This window comes from Mustela nigripes, chromosome 4 (assembly GCF_022355385.1).
Source record: "Mustela nigripes isolate SB6536 chromosome 4, MUSNIG.SB6536, whole genome shotgun sequence".
Classification (NCBI taxonomy): domain Eukaryota; kingdom Metazoa; phylum Chordata; class Mammalia; order Carnivora; family Mustelidae; genus Mustela; species Mustela nigripes.
In genome coordinates, this window is record NC_081560.1 from 150,612,723 (window position 1) to 150,629,941 (window position 17,219).

The window sequence follows — 17,219 nt, forward strand, 5'->3', positions numbered from 1 at the left end:
CTTGGGGTGTGGAATGGAAAACAGGGATAGTGAGGGGAGCTGATGGATGTTTCTGTAGACTAATTTAGTGCCTGAGCAGATGCTGAGAACAGCACAGCAAGAAGCACTGGGTGGTGATCGAGAAATAGTGTTTCTTTCTGCCCCACTGGCCACCTCAACATCCCAGGCCCACTCTGGGGGGTCCCGGTGCATGGACTGTGACAGGGGAGGAGTTCCAACATGGAGATATGTGTGAGTGCACTGTAGCTTGCACACTCGTGAAGGAGGCCTGTGGCTGAGCCGGGTGGGATCTGAGGGAAGCTCCCAGCTTCCAGAAGCACAAGCTTTGGCCCAGGTCCACTCTGTGTCTATAGGGGCCACTCCCAAGTGACACCGAGAGGTATTCAGAAAATGTCTGAGGGAAGGAGTAAGCATTGCCCAGTATATTCCCCCTTGCACATGTTTCAGCTCAGGACAGCTCAGATGTCAGACATTTTCTAAAACTGTCCTGCCCTGCCCCAAAACCTCAGGCAGGAGGTGGAGACAGGTGATCTTCAAGTCAGCTCTCAGCAGTGGGCTGTGCCCCTTTCTCCTTCACAAAAGCTAGGAACCCCAGGTTGATGACAAACCAGAAGATCTGCTGAGCTAGATCCCGGGATGGCAGGGCGGGAGCATGGGTCCAGGAAGGGGTCTCCAAAGAATCTCCCTTTTCCTGATGCCTCCTGATATTGTCCCCACCAGAAGCAAGGCCAGGGTCCATGGCTGCGGGGCTGGGGTGGGGGTGGTGGGGGCAGGCCTATGTTCCTCTCAGATGTCCGTGCCTACTTCCCTCCTCAGCTCAGGGATGAGGAAGGAGCGATGAGCCCAGGTTCGTATTGGCTAAAAGTAAGACAGCTCCCAGCGCCTGCTAATGAACAGGCATGTTGATGTTGGTCAGGACCAGACCTTTCTCCAGTTGGGGTCATGGAGGCTCGGAGATGGCCAAGTACCATCCTATGGTTCAATGTAGCTACAACGTTGGAGCCCAGAGCCAGTTAGAAAAGTGTCCTTGGACCTCTCAGGCCGGGATCATGCTTTCACCAGTTACAGACAAAAGACCCCACTTTTTGGGAAGAGATGAAATCTCTCTGTACACATTCATGTTGTTTTAACTCCCATTCTGTAAAAAAAATGTTTCACACATTTTTCTTGGTATCACAAGTACAATAAACATGTTTTCCCTGATTCTCAGAAGACTGAGAGTCGAGCCACCTTTTCAGAGCTGGATGTGGCAGCTCTTGGCTCATTCGTGCTTGGCCCGTGGGCACCAGCTGCTCTGTGAAGGTGGTCCAGAGCCAGTGGTCCCCCCCATGCTGCACAGGCGTCTGTGACCTACCTATCCGGAGACTTCCCCATGGGGCTGCACAAGGGCAGGGCCACCTGCCCGCTGGGTGTCCTGCATCCCCCCTCACCGCACTCTGTGTTTATACCACCTGTGCTTTTCACTCTTGTAACCCCAGAGCGAACCCAAGCATTGACTAGGGCCTCCCATTCCATGAAGGACCTTGGGAAGTGGGGCCTGGAGCAGTTGTTTGTTCTCTTTCACGCACCTATATAGTTGTTCTGGAATGGGGCCCAGAGCGGGGTCCAGTGAAACTATGAGTCCATGCCGCAGGGTTAAGCCTCCTCCTCTACTTCCTCCATTTTGAATTGGCTTATTTCTCTGAGACATGGTGCACCTAGCATTTTGTGCCAGGAAAAGCTCTCTTAGAAACAGCTTGTGAGGAGCACCTGGGGGGCTCAGCCCAGGTCATGATCTCAGGGTCCTGGGGTCGAGCACCACATCGGGCTCTCTGCTCAGTGGGGAGCCTGCTTCCCCCCTCTCTCTGCCTGCTTCTTTGCCTTGTGACCTCTCTCTATCAAATAAAACAACAACAACAACAACAACAAAAACCAGCTTGTGAGATGGATGGGCTGGGGGATGCACCAAGGGCCCACAATGGGGTGGGAGATGTTCTCTGTCACTGTTCCCGTCCTGGCTGGTGGCAGGACATGGATCTGTGGCCCAAGCCATGACAGGACGGGGAGGTCGGGAAGGGGTCCTTGAGAAAGAGCAGCTCCAGATACAAATGCTTTGGAGAGTTACACTGCAAACACTCTCCACATACTTATACACAGGCCATGCCAGGTAAGACTTTCACTTATTTATTTTTGTTTTAAATTAGGGTCATGGCTATCTAGCCACTTTAATCCATACAGATTAAAAACCCAAACCTGACATTTTTTTTTTTTTTTTACCTACACTTGTCTTACAGAAATTCCACCGAAAAGCATAATTATGACATTGAAGGATATGAGGGTGGAGGCAGAGAGGACTTTCATTTCCTATCAGCGTGGGTTGGAGATGACTGAGTATGGTCCTGTCGAGGGCTCACGGCCAGTAGGGGAGGGTGTACATTCTCTAGGGAAATGGAGAGGGTCCTCTAACATTCTCCTGGGCTTAGGGACTATCTGGGGTAGCTGGAAAAGAGAAGTCGCCCTTGTGTTTGGTGAACTGTAGGGGGTTTGCCTCTTTCTAGGACACATTCAGAAGTGGGGGTAGCCAAACTATGAACACGAAGACTGTGGAGTGAAGGAGGGGAGAGACTCAAGTTTTTCCTCTGCACAAAGTTAGGGAACAAAACACAGCATTGCATTCATATTTCAGAGACATTGGGGCATTTTTTTCAAGGAGCAGAATTTGGCCAGGACCCCGGGCGTTGCAGCCCTTGGTGACCGATGAAGAGCTGGCTGTGGGAGGTGGGAGGCATCCATGTCTGCATCCAGCAGACACCAGGGCGCTCTGTCCTGGCAGGAGCAGTATAGACACGTCTCACACAGTGCAGCGATATTCTCCCGGTAACAAACTCTCTTGCTGATCAGCAATAGATTCCAACTCCTTTGACTGCAAACCAAGACTCAATACATATGTCTAATTCAGTGCACAAGGGCTCTTAATAATCTGGGGGTTTTGGTGCATTAGAGGCTGGGCTAAGGGGGCGGGAGGGACAAAGTGGTTCCGCAGACTGCCCGGGTCGGGGTAGAGATCAGCGGCAGCATCCGGGAGGGGAGCCGGGAGCACGTGGGGATGGGGCGCTGGCACCGTGAGTAGCAGCTGTTGATGGGGAAGCATGCCTGGCTGGACGGAAGGCAGACCTTCCCGCTGCAGGGCAACTGCCTGCAGAGGGGTTTCACTAGGGTGAAGTTGAAGCAGCGGCCCTGCAGGGAAGAGGAGAGAGAGATGGTCGCTGAGATGGCGCTGGAGCAGAACGCTGGGCTTTCTCCGGCTGCTGGGGCCTGCCGAGCACCTTCTCTACCTAAGCCCATGCTGTTCCTGTTGCCCAGATCCCCACTGATCCCTCTGCTGGATCTGTGGGAGCCTGTTGGTCCCCAGAAAGACCCTTCAGTCCTCACGTGCAGTGAGGCAGACTTGGGACTTCTGTGGACCTGTCATTCATTCATTCGACGTGTTACCTTGAGTGCCCGTGAGTGACAGAGGGCCCGGACAGCTGCTTTCTCTTATTGGGACTGTCATCATCATCACCCTCGTTTTAAAAGTCCTTCCAGGGGCGCCTGGGTGGCTCAGTGGGTTAAACCTCTGCCTTTGGCTCAGGTCATGATCCCAGGGTCCTGGGATGGAGCCCTGCATCGGGCTCTCTGCTCAGCAGGGAGCCTGCTCCCCCCGCCTCTGCCTGCCTCTCTGCCTACTTGTAATCTCTCTCTGACAAATAAATAAATAAAATCTTAAAAAAAAAATCCTTCCAAACCCTTGAGAATGACCTTGGCTTTCCCTCCTAGTATAGCTACATTAGAAAAACAACATACCTAAAACCTCTGAGACCCATTGGGTTTCTAAGTGTGTTCTCAATGAACCTGGGACACCTGGAGCCAGACCTTATCCTTTTTCACACCCACAAGGAAGTTTAGTCAATTGAACTTTTGAGAAACACACACTTGGGGACCTGCACCCCTCTGTGCAGAGTGGAGACGAACCCAGAGATGGGCAAGGACTCCTTGTGGTAACTTTTGCTAGTGGGACAGCAAGACTCACATACATTTTAAACTGTCACTTTCTAGGCCACATTCTATGCAACATCACCTTAGTGTCCATTAGGTTAATATTTTATCTTTCACAGGTAAGTATTTTTGCTTTTCCTGATCGTTGTAGAGAATGCAGACAATACAGACAAATGTGCACAAGGAAACAGAAGTTGCTTGTTTTCTAACCACCCACGGTAACCACTCTGAATAGAATCTTGAACTCTCTGCAGATAGCAAGTTTTTTGATCCTTTATCAGCAATCCCTTTTAAGATCTCTACTCCCTAGCTGGCCATTCTTACTCCCAGACCCACAGCCCAGGCGTGTGTTCTGCGGCTGCCCTCCAGCTGGCTCCCCATATTATCCCTGCTCGCCTCTCCTGCCTCCTTCTCCCCAGCCTCCAGGGCATCAGGCCCAGCCTTAGGGTCTACTCGGCCCAGACCCTGTCCTGAGCCACATGTGTCTCGGGTCACCTGTCCATTCTCACCTTCTTGTGTACCCACGGACCATCCAGGCCCTCAGGCTCCCTGTTTAGGCCAGCTCGGCTGTGTCCATTCCCCTGGTCACCTGTTCTGCACTCCCCTAGTTCAGACCGCATGGGATCCTCCCCTCCGAGCAACCCCCGAGCTCCATCCCTGCCCCAGGATCACATCAAAAACTTCTAAACTATTCTTAACGGTTCCTGTGTGTGTGTGTGTGTGTGTGTGTGTGTGTGTGTGTGTGTAAACTTAAAATCAGCTTTTCCTAAATATGTTCTTTACAATTCCACTAAAGGAGAACTAAGCCCATGAGTTCCTCTAGGAAAAGCTGGCAACGGGGTCTAGGTTTTCATGTTCTCAAATCTTTCTAGCGATGAGTAAAGCTCTGTGGTTTCGTTATAGGTCAGTACACTCGTGCTGCCCAGATGCGTGGGAGTGCTGCTATTGAGAATAGATTGGAATCTTGTATCTTATCTTTATTTCTACCTCTTTTATTTCTGCTTATTTACTCCAGAATGTGAACAGATTATTCTAGACCTAGCAACTGCTGGGGGTCCCTCTGATTTTGTTAAGAGATGACTGTGGGGCATCGGTACTGAGGTCCACCCTCTCCCCCATGCCTAAGCCTATCCCTGGGAGCTGCCGGCTGGATCTGCCCACAGGTAGCTGGGAGGAATGAGGGGCCCCATGTGTTGGGAACCCTGGAGGGACACAGAGACCCTGAATCTGTGGTGCAAGTGTCAAGGGGTGAGTGGAGGAGTTTGGTCATTGAGAGGGGTCTCCTTCCTCTCTGCCTTCTTACCATTTGATGATCTAAGCCAGTGACCCCTCATTTCTTCCGTCAGCTCAGGCCTGCACAGGTGAAGGACTATCCTTGAATCTACTGGCAAACAGTCGCTTGCTAGCCCTAACCTCCGGTGCTTTAAAGCATTATTATTTTAACCATTATTGCATTTCCTGCTACTTCATGAGGAATATGTGCATGTGTGCACGTGTCCTTGCACATGCTTGGGCATGCCTGTGTGTGTGTGTGTGAGAAAGAGAGAGAGAGAGAGAGAGAGAGAGAGAGAGAAAGAGAAAGAGAAAGAGAGAGAGATTGTGTGAATTTGGGGTTAGGGAGAAGGGAGGGTTGCAGAGCACAGGGGAGCCAGCTGCTATCACAATCCCAGAGTTACATGTGAGAACTTCCCCAAATTCACTGGCTTGATAGTTGCCTGTCAGTTCAGCCTTCCCGGGGGGCGGGGGGGGTGTAAAGCCATGTCCCAGCTTTGTCACACATGCATCCCTGGTGCAGCTCCCTCTGTAGGTAAGGTCAAAGACTCAGGAGCTCCTGGACTACGAATGCATTGTAAGGCCCATCTGTATCCAGCTCTGCTTGTTCCCTGGAGAAACTCTTTTCTGGCAAACATGCCCAAGGTCTGTCAGCAGCACATTAGGAAAGTAAGGTGTTGACATCCACAACTGTTTGCCCATCTAAGACACTGCACTGTGGACAGAAGTACATTCCACGTGTTTCCCTACTGCCCTCATAGTCTGGTACAGGGTCAGAGCATGAACTTGGACATGAGCCTCCCCCAGGGCCATTCATTGCCCTGCCGCAGCCCTCCACAACCCTGTCACTTCAAGTCCATCACTAACTTCAGAGGCTCAGTTTCCACAGCTGTGACATGCTGAGAAGTGACCACATTGCAGAAGAGAGAGAGAGTCATATGGCCGCAAGGCACTGGGCTGCTGGTGTTGTCCTAAGAGCTTCACGCGGGGGCCAGTCTGGGCAGGAGACTTAACTGTGTGGGCCTCAGCTCTCTCTCCCATGGAGGTGTGGGAGATGGAGGAGTCGGTTGTATAGAGCCCTCAGGACAGTGTCCAGCCTGTCTGTGGGCTTTGTGTAAATGGCAGGAGCAGTCCCTTGAAAGGAGCTGCTATGCAGAGCCTCTCGGGAGGCACACGGATTACACACCCCGGGATACAGTTCTAGGACTGTGGGCAGCACCTGCGGTGGGGGAGGGTAAGGGGGCCTGATTTACCTGGCAGAACTAACAGTACCAGCATCTGTGAACTAGTGCGCTGCTCTGGGATAAGGCAAGGAGTGAAGAGACACTGATCTCAGGGTTTGGGTCAAGATTAAGCAACTAGACTGAGTCTTGCTGTACCATTTGTATATGTCAATAGGGAAAGTCAGTTTAGAAAGGAAAGTTTTTAGAAAAAATCTGGAGATTTAAAGGTAGTAGGGGTGGTGGTGCGGAGAGTCCTAGTCATTTTATAACCATCTGCATTATCTGCTTTCCCACGTGGAAGCCCCAGGCCACGCCCATCTCTAACCCCAAGCAGCCTGGGCTGGGGATCTGGGCTTGGGGCCGTGTTGGTATGCAGAGACTGCAGGTCCCAGTGATATTCAGACCCTTTGGTTTCTGGTTGACTAGGGCCTGGGACCAGTGCATTGAAGGCTTAAAGAGAAGGTGCCAGAACCCTGCACATACTGCAGTCCTGGGGGCCTACCAATACTCAGGACTCCAGGAGGATGGTTGGAGGGACAAGGTCAGGAGGGGACAGATGAATGGGGAGGGAGCCGCCTCCCACAGGGCTTAGTTAATGGGCTCCCAGGTCTGCTCAGGATGAGAGAATTGACTTCAGACAGCCCTGGGTGCTGAACTTGCTCTCCGTTGGACTTTGCTTCTTTCCTGACCTCTCGGACAGTGTTTGGCCATCGGCACACACACAGGGTCCCTCCTGGCTACAGAGGGGGCTGGGCAAGCTCCAGAGCTGGCATGGCAGCGGTCTGGCAGAGCTGTGGGCAGCTGGCAGTGCCCCACAATGCGTGAGTCTGAATTCTGCCACCCTTCATCTGGGGTCTTAGGAATGTGACCCTTCTGGAAGGTCATTCAGCACCCTGCCCTCACCTGGATGGGTAGGATGGCCCTTTCTGGTATCCCTTCCTTGTTCTCCATCTGGTCTCAGGCCTCCCTCCATGTCTTGCTCCATCCCTCCGCCCTGAGTGGGCACCGCTGGGTGGATTCAGGGTACAGGGTTGGTGTGGTGCTCATGTGACCATCATGGGGCTGCGGTTCTGGGAAGAGGCTCCGGGAGAATCAGATGGAGAAGGGAATTCTGTGTGAGCATGGCTGGGACTGAGGGCCCTGTTCAGACCCAGAGCCCAGAGCCCAGCCCCAGAGGAGCCCTGGCACCTCTGACACTACATGGTGGCCCTGCTGGGGGTCAGCATGCATCGGGGGTGTCTCCTCAGCAGTGTCCCAAGCCCCTCAGGCCTGCCCAGGACTCCGAAATGCCCACCTGGTACCGAGGGAGAGCCGTGCTTGCCTGATCCAAAGAAGTGACTTATGTGGTTCTTACTAGGGCTTCTGGGGACTTCAATGTTCTCCAGGCCCCTGGGCCAGTCTGTGCAAAGGGTCTGAGACCCTCTGCATGGTCAGCCATGGTGAGCCAGGAGCATGGTCTTCGTGGGCCCTCAGTCTGAGCCTTGTGGTGTTTGTGGGGTAACTATCATGGGATCAAGATCCTGACCTGACGGGGGCAGGGCAAGGAGAGGGGTAGAGCCAGGTCAAGTCCAGCTCTGCCACTCCCAGGCTTTGTGACCTGGGGTAAGTCACTAGACCTCTGTGCCTTAGCTCTCCCTTTGTAAAGAAGGGCATATTAGTAGCACTTGCACATGGAGTTGCTGGCAGGAGTACACAGTCAAAATATGTAGCGTTCTTAGACTGACAGCTGGCCCACAGGAAGATCTGAGAACAACAAGCTGTCACTAATATTCAGTTCCATGGAGGGCACCTGTAATAAGCTGGCTTCTCCCTGTTGTCACAGGCAATGACACAAGGAGGGACTCTACTACCTGGTAAAAGCTTTCAGTGTTGGCCAACAACATGGGGGTGTCACCATGCCCTCCACTAGTCCTGGCACAAGAGTGAGCCATGCAGGAGAGTCTCAGTGGATGGGGGCAGCCAGCAGACCTCCAGTGGGGAGCTCAGTGGGGAGGGATGATGGTCAGGGCCAGGAGAACTCTGGCTGGCCTCCCTTTACAGCTTCTTTGACTTAAGTTTGGAGGCGCTGGGTCATAAGAACTTTCCTGTTATTCTGGAGAGGATGTGCATGAAAATGTAGGTGCCAGACCCAAATCGGCCTGTGAGGCTCATGAACACCACCTCTCCACATCTTGGCATCCTCACTGGAAGGTGCCTGGACACAATCTCTGACCCACAGTCCCAGAGTGCAACGGTCAAGGGCAAAGAGCAAAGGCCTGTTGGCCCATGGAGAGCATCCCTGTGCCCCTGCTTACCTTTCTCTTAGGCTGACACCATATCAATGGCACTTGGTTGCAGCTTTGAACAAAGTCACACAGGGTATCCAGTTTGCCCTGAAAAGCAGATGTGGCCATGGGGAAGCTGTAGGCATGGCGGTCACCTCCAGAGGGTATAGTCCTCTCTGACTTGAGATGGTCCCAGAGGGCTCTGTCCCCAGGAACACACTGAGGGAGCCCTGCAGCGTCTATCTGGGGCAGGGGCCTGGTGGCCTTGTGTGTTTGGGGTCTCTGGAGTCTGAAACATGTCTTCCTCATGCTGGGCTGCCTGGGGCCTCCTCATTCCTGTCCTCACAGCCCCCTGTAGGGTTGGGGGCTCCCTCACTGGGTGGGGGCCTAGCACGTCCTGGAGTGAGAACATTTCCTGCAGACCTTGTCCTCCATGAGGCTCTGGTCTCTTCATGTCACTGGGTCCCCAGGACAATGGAGTTAGCTCAGTCCCTCACACAGCTGAGCGGACGAATGCAAGGCTTGCAGGAGCCACTGGTATTTCTGGATACTTTTAATGGTGAACAAACCTGCTCAGAATTCTCCTGTAAAAAATTTCCTTATTTACCCCAAAGATGCAGAAGTAGTGAAAAGAAGGGCCATATGTATCCCAATGTTCATAGCAGCAATGGCCACAGTCGCCAAACTGTGGAAAGAGCTGGGATGACCTTCAAAAGACGAATGGATAAAGAAGATGTGGTCCATATATGCAACAGAAAATTATGCCCCCATCAGAAAGGACGAATACCCAACTTTTGTATCAACATGGACAGGACTGGAGGAGATTCTGCTGAGTGAAATAAGTCAAGCAGAGAGAGTCAATTATCATATGGTTTCACTTGTTTGTGGAGCATAAGGAATAACATGGAGAACATTAAGAGAAGTGAAGCGGGGGGAATCGGAGGGGGAGACTGGACTCTGAGAAACAAACTGAGGGTTTTAGAGGGGAGGGATGTGGGGGAATGCATGAGCCTGGTGATGGGTATTAAGGAGAGCACATATTGCACGGGACACTGGGTGTTATATGTAAACAATGAATCATGGAACACTGCATCAAAAACTAATGATGTATTGTACGGTGACTAACATAACATCTGACCCGTGGGAGCCTGTTTATGACTGAGCTTGTGTTTCGTCATCCCCCTGCTGGCTGCTGAACACCAAGCCATTGCTGGAGCTGCTCAGCAGTTCTTGAGCAAGCCCAGGACTGGCAAGCTGTAGCCAGCTACCAGCGTCTGCAAACCTGGGCCCATGCCGAGGGGGAGACCCTAGTGCTGGGCCCCGTGTGGTAGTGGTAGCAGAAGCCCTCCCTTTCTGTTCTCTCCTGGGCTTGGGGATCAGGGTTCTCTCTGCTTTTTCTCTAGTGCCAAGGGATCAATGTCAGTTTCAGTAAAGTTCATTTCCACCTCAGCCATAGTTTCTGGGTCCAGGCCTGTGGAGCATGAAGTGGCTGCTCTCATTCTCCCTCAGCCCCACCTGCAGGGTGACCGCACCCTCTCTAACGCCCGTCTCACCTCTATCCGTCTTATTCCGCCTCCTTGGCACCCACAGGGGATGACCATCGTTGGGCATGACTCCATACATTTCCTCGCTGGCTCCTAGGAAGAGAAAGCAGAGTCTGCTCGTGGGTCTGGCAGCTCCTCAGTGTAGACCCATGTCATCTAACCTCTTAGCACCTGTCCAAGCTCTGCCCACTCAAAAAAGCACAAGAGAGTTTTCAAGGACAAATGAGGAGCACCCTGCACCAGGACAGTGTTCTCCATGTGAAAATAAGCAAACTCCTTTTGTTTGCAGAAATGGCTTTACCCGCCCTTGGGGGAGAAGCCCAGTCTTGGGGTTGTGCAGTGTACAGGAGGGCTGTCTGGGTGGGAGCATTGGCAGGGGACAGGGCCGCACTCACCTGACCCTGGCAGATCCTTTCTCAGCACGTGGCACTGCACCCAGTCCCTGTACAGCCATAGGCGGTGAGGCCTGCTTCCTACCAGCCATCAGGCTCGGGTACCCACTTCAGGACACTGAGTCCCCATATAACTCCTTCTTCTGGGGCCTGGTTTGGGCCCCCACCCTGGGATATCCAAGTCTGCTCTCCTGACCCTGGTTCACTGTGCTCACCTGGACTGGGTCTGTCTCCCAGCTCAATGCCAGGTAAGACACCTTCCAACCTCCACAGCCCCTCATGTCCCTAGAGTCCCACCCTAGCCAAGCTCCTGGCCCTGCCAGGGGACAGGGATGGAGATCAACAATATGCAGCCCAACATACATCAGAGTCCAGGCAGAGGACCAACGTTTGAAGTCTAAGGTTCCTATTCTCAAAGTTCACCCGACTCTCTCAAACAGTCCTTTGGAAATTGATCCAAAGTCCATATATTTTAATAGGGATCCCAGTGCTTGCTGAAACGGGCTACCTCAAGTTGCTAATTCGGGGGCAAAGGCCCTGGAGCAGCAGAGCTGCACACATGGGAAGGGTGTTATGAGTCCCAAGTCCTTCTGAGGCTGCCCCCGTCCCTCGGTTAATCTCTTCTTTCTGCCAGCTCTCTTTGCCCAGGGAGCTGGGAGGTGCTGGGGCAGAGGATGCAAATATCCCACAGGCAGCAGGAGCCCTTGTGTGTGAAGTTCAGTGTGGGCATCGAGGGAGCAGACCGCAACAGGACCAAAATCATGACTTACCCTTTCTATTATATGCACCGCTGGTATCTCCTTTTTCTAGAATGTTAAAGAGACATGAACACAGGCTGGAGTGGCATGGAGAGAGCTGGCTCCACCATGCAGACAGGAGGGGTCCCTATAAAGTAGCAGTTAGACAGAACACAGACTTTGGAGTGTCACTCTGCAAGCCACTGCCCATGGGTCTCTGGTCAACCAGCTGCACCACCCGGAGCCTCAGGCTCCTGAGTTATCAAGGGGGATCGGAGCTCCCTGGAGGGTGCATGGGGAGACAGCCGGACTAGGCTCCCTGGTCCGTGGCAGAGGAGGGAGTGGCAGAGGGAGCTCCACCTCTCCCGCAGGAGAGGTGTCCTGCAGGTTTGTTCTGTCCTTTCCCACCATCTGTCATCCCCTCTTCCTTCACCAGATCCGGCCGGGGCTCTCTCAAACCCAGCGGCCAGTGTGTCTACGCTCCTCCCTTCCCCCCAGGACCAGTATTTGTCCTTTGCTAAGGCTCTGCTTGCCACACACTATGAAGGTGACATTTTACCCTCCACCCCCAGATACCCATCCAGACAAAGACACAGGACTGTAAGTTCCTGAGGGCAAGGCTGGTGGCAGGTCCATTCCTAGGCCTCTATGGCCAGCAAGGGGCCCAGCATGCCCTGGCCCTTAGCAAGGAGGAAGGAAGGCCAGACATCCTGGATGAGTGCAAAGATTCTTGTTGGTGTCTAAGGCTCAGTTGTCCCAGAGGTCAGGACCCCTGCCAGCCAGCAGGATTCTCCCTTGGGGCTTTCAGTGCCTCCTGCAAGACCCACCCTCTTCCCTCAACACCAGAGGCCTTGTCTGGTGCTCAGTCTGTCTGAGTATCCAGAAGCCTGGCTGCTGTGAAGCCTCCCTGGCATCTGGGTCCTGGAGTGGCTTCTCCCCAGCGTCCAGGGCAGCTTACAGGCTACCTCCAGAGACATGTGTGAGGCCGGCGGCCCTTAGACACATGGTGAGTCTTTGCCTGGGAGCAGAAGACAGGCTGTGCCTCTGGTTGTTCCTGTGAGGACCTGGTTGCTGATGGGCAGCTGCCACAGGCAGAATCTGGGGGTGAGGCTGGGAGGCTGAGTCCCTCATGCTATTGGCATGGTGCCAGGAATGGGACTATGTTTGAGATGTTACTTACCTTTTTGAAGCAATATCGCCAGATGCACCAGATAAGAAACGGGAATAAGACCAGGCCTATGACGATCCCAGCCAAGACGACAGGGTTCATATCTGGAAGATATGTTTTGCTAGGTGATGGTGTGGCAGGCTGGACTGGTAGTAGAGGGACATTTGGAACGGGAAGTGGAATCTGTTCTGGCGCATTCTGCAGAAAGCACACATGTCAGCAACAGGGGTGGGCATGAGTGACCTCTTACTGGGAGCATACCCTAGTACCCACACCAGACCTCCCCATCCACCTGTTCCCATGGACCTCCGATTTCCCCACCCCAGGAAACACTAAAGACTGGAAAACAGAGACAGCACCCAGAGAGCCACTGAAGAGCCCTGGGCCACAGAGTGCACCACCAGCCCTGCTCAGAGGCTCTGTCCCAGAGCCCTGACCAGGGAGCAGAATCCCCATGGTGGGACAAAGCCAGTCCTCTCTACACCCCTCGGCGGACATGCTGCACAGCCCTGCCCTAAGCTAAGTGGTCTCCTTTCCCAGAGGCAGGGGAGGGAGAAGACTGAGGGTCTGTGTCCAGGAGACAAAGCAGCTGAAGGGAGAGGCAGGGTCAGAGCCCAGGGTGGTGTGGCTCCTCCTGAGGTCTTTCTGACATATGTCTGCAGGGGGCGGGCTGTGAGTTGGTGGGACTCCTGATGGGCACATGGGTGAGTCAGTCTGCTGATTCAGGAATGTATGTCCAGGCATAAATGAAGACACAGTCGGAGGACTGTCAGCACTGCTGGGACTCTCCCCGGCTGGGACAAGACACTACGGTGGTGGCAATTAGGCACCATCATCCCTCCTCCCAGGCAGCTGTCTTCTCCATCCTAACGCTCTCTGTCGCTCATGTCATGGTGCCCTATGCCCGGTATCCAGAAGACATGGAGCTCTGAGGAGGAGGAACCTGGGAGCAGAACCTTCTTTGCTTATGTGCCTGTCCTTGAGCTGAGCCCCAGGCCCTTCCCACAGCCCTGATTGCTTCCCTTTCCATTGCAGGAGAGTAGGGTTAGAGAGCGCTAGCAGAGAGGGACAGCTGAGGATCACAAGAAAGCGGTGGAGGTAGAGGGGAGGCTGATGGTCTCTGCCAAATGACTGCGGGGGGCGTGGTTCCCAAGTGGGCTGGGGCTTGGGCCAGTAATGGGCATGTCAGCTGTACCAGCTTATGAGGTACCAGCTGTACCAGCACCTGGCCCCACCCGTTAGATGTCCTGTGTCCAGGACTTGGATTTGGAGTGTCCCAGTGTCCTAGAGGTCCTGGACTCTGGCTCCTAGCCCACAGCCCCCCAGGCTCTCTCAGCTGCCTGTCTGGAATGAAGGATGGAGCTCTGAGCTTCCCCCCAAAACAGCTGGGCCAGGGGAGGTGGCAAGGGGGGAGGCATGTGTCAGAGGCTCCGCACCATTTCTAGGCTCAGGGCTCTGGCTGTCCTCTTTCATGTGCCTCCAGTGACATGAGTTTCTGCAAGGCCGGGACAGGTGGCTGCATTGCAGGGTCTCCTGTGGTCCCACTCAGGGCACCTGAGAAGCCTGAGTGTGGGGACAGCTTGCTGATGACAGGCTGAGGGTCCCAAGCTGGCTATGAGAAGCTGCCCCAGCTGCCTGTCTGCAGGAGCCACTACTCAGGCCCTTGGCACCCTGTCCTTCCCTCTTTCCCCCCAGGGTGTCTGCTTCTTCAGCGCAGGTGTTCTGGACAGCCCAGGAGGGAGGCTGAAGTCTTACCCTGGGGCTCACGCAGTTCTTGCTCGTGATGTTAGCACCGCTGCTGATGAAGTTGATGCCATTATTTAGGCTGACTTCAACGAAGACCACCCTAAAGCAGAGAAATGGCAGAAAGTGATCAGCAGCCTGGGTGGGCACAGTTCTTGCACTCTGCTCAAACCATAGCCAGTGGCTCTCCTTGCACTGATTTGCTCATTGCACTGTGGGGTCACCAGTGAGCACATGACATGGGGAAAGGGAGGGGCTCATCATAAGCACCTGAGTTTAACCTCTGCAGTGAAGACTGACCAGGCATAGGGAGCCTTACATGAGGTCAGATGTCCTTGTGGCCATGGGCTAAGTTCCCAGGGAGAGTGGCTTGGTGACATTGGATTCCTCTCCATTTACAGAGTATGTTGGCTTAGCTCTCACCAGCTGCCTGGAACTGAGATACCATTCCTGGAGTCATCATCTCCAGTATCCTCCCTCCTCAGCAGAGACCCCACAGCAGGTCCCTGAGCATCTTGTGTGACCACCAACAAGGACAAGTGTTGACAATGCCTTGAGCCTTCTCGGAGAGACATGTTTTCCCCAGCACAGGTGGCATGCCACATTCTATATACCTTACAGTGATGGAAACTGTACATGTGTGGCCCCTGACCTGAGCACTTACTGATCTGGATTATCTATCTTTACTCCTGGGCAGATCACGGTGTTTTCCTCCACAGTGGTGGCTTTTTTACCTAAATGAAAATCATGAGAGAATACTGTTAATGGCATGTCCACCCACCCATCTTTCCCTTTCAGTTGGTCCCCAGCAAGCAGAGCTAACACTCTGGCGGATACCAGCTTCTCTTTCTGCCTTCCTCTGGGCCCCTACTGTGCACCAGGCCTGTGCAATGCTCTGGTTGAATGGAAAAGGCAGCCTGAGTCCCAGCTCCCTAGGGTCTTACATCTGAGGGACTGGAGGGAGACAGACTAAAAACTAACTAACAAAGAACAAAATAAATGTAGATGCAGAGAGTGACAAGTTCTGAGACAACAAAAAGCAACGGAAGGCACAGAGAGTGGAGGGGAAGGGGCAGGTGCTGACGAATGGGGGACCTGTCCTGACCTTTAGAGACACTATTTCCCTTAGGGGACTGAAACATTCATCCTGCAGTGATGCATTGGCTGGAAGTAGCTCTGGGTTGACCAGATGGCCCTGCAGGAAGATGTCACTGAACATACTATAATTAGGTCAAATGATGGCATCAGGGGGTGACTGGGAAGGCAAAGGATGACGCAGCAAGTCTTCCTGCCCCCCAGATCTCTGGGGAGAATCACACCCACTTCAGCACTGAGGGCACATCTGCCTGTCCACCCGTGTACTTCCTCAAGCCATTCGACCCTACAGAGGTACGCCTGAGCCTGTTTCCCAAACGTTGGTTTACATAGGCAACATGGCTTAGTTAGTTCAGCTACCATTTTACGGTAGAGAAAAGAGAGGCTGAGAATAGATTCCTCATTTGGTGAAGGTCACACATGTGACATACGCCTGTGCCAGGATTCCAGGGTCCGGGACTGGCAGCTGGCAGCCTCTCTCCAACCCAGGTGATCTACCCTCCGTGGAAGCTACCAGTGCACCTGGCCCACGCTCAGAGCCCCAGGGCTGCCTCTGTTTCCACCAGCAATCTCCATGGATTTGGGTCCTTGTCACTCAAGGCAAGTGAATGCTGAGCCAAGGGAGGGGAGAGCAGCTCTGGGGCACACCCCGCACCCAGAGCCATTCTCAGTAGGGGGAAAGCCCTGCTCCAAGAGGCTCTTGTGTTTTGGGGTTGATGAACTTCCCAACTTCTCGGTCAGATCCCTCCTTCCCCTTGTCCATGGGGATCTATCCTCACAATGTTCACAGTGCATGGTCAGCAAGGGCTCTGAAGGCCTGGCTGGCTGAGGGGAAGGCAGCCTGAGGTGGGGGATTTGTCACTTGGAGGCACCACCAATGGGGCTACTTACTGAAGGACTTATTTTCGCTGAAGATGAATTTACAAATAACTTCATCCTTCTTTTTTGCGTTATTAAAGCCTGTTCCAGTAATCATCAATTCATAGTTTTCTGCAAAGACAACATTCAAAAGGCTGTGTGAGGCGGGTCTGAGGGCACCTCTGTCTTCCATGGCAGGCCACCCCCAAAATGGAATGCTTAGGGATTCCTATGAGGAAGCAAACATGTCAAAACCAAGACGTGTGATTCCCCTGGACCAGATCCTCACCCGGTGTCACCAAGGGTGCACTTTGAGTGTCAGGGGAGGCTTAGGTTCTTGGGGGGCCTCTCACCTCCACTCCTGACATTCAGAGCCCATTCAGAGCCCCTGCCTCTTGCTCTGCATATCCTCTGAGTCTGTGACCCTGCGGAGAAGAATCCCCCAGGGAAGGACAGCTCCTGTCTTTGCCGTGGTTCTGGAACTCTACAGATGATTTTCCCCTGCCTCCTCCTGATAGGCTACAACCAACCCACGTGGGGTTCAGCAAACACTTCCTCTATCAGTGTGGAGACAGGTGAAGGCCTTAGACCCCAAACAAGGTGCTACAGCTCCCCTGGAGCTTCTGGGCTTCTGAAGCAAAACCAGGGGGCAGCTGGTGGGCCTGGCCCTCTGGGAGTTCACCAGGCTAACATGCAGGTCTTCAGCGGCAAGGCCAAGGTCATTAGCCTCCACCACTGCCTCCTGTCCCAGCTGGGCTAACTCTCCTTCCTGAAGCTTGATTTGCCCTAGCTCAATTTACTCTCTAGATATAATTCTTCATATTAGCAGAACTGGACCGGCTGTCCCAATTTCTCCTTTTTCCCGTCTCCCCGAAGCTTCCATTGATCAGGGCACTGTCAGCAATTGCT

General features: G+C 53.5%; 1 protein-coding gene across 1 annotated transcript in view; it reads right to left on the minus strand.

Moving 5' to 3' along the window:
• Nucleotides 1-2,988: 2,988 nt before the first annotated feature.
• ANTXRL (ANTXR like) overlaps nt 2,989-17,219 on the minus strand; it is a 61,138-nt gene continuing 46,907 nt past the window's right edge. Inside the window, exons 10-15 of the mRNA XM_059397689.1 lie at nt 16,344-16,442; nt 15,022-15,091; nt 14,370-14,460; nt 10,327-10,410; nt 8,804-8,881; nt 2,989-3,216 (exon numbers count right to left, since the gene is read on the minus strand). Of these exons, the coding sequence (XP_059253672.1) occupies nt 2,989-3,216; nt 8,804-8,881; nt 10,327-10,410; nt 14,370-14,460; nt 15,022-15,091; nt 16,344-16,442 (650 nt within the window). The remainder of the gene's footprint in view (nt 3,217-8,803; nt 8,882-10,326; nt 10,411-14,369; nt 14,461-15,021; nt 15,092-16,343; nt 16,443-17,219) is intronic.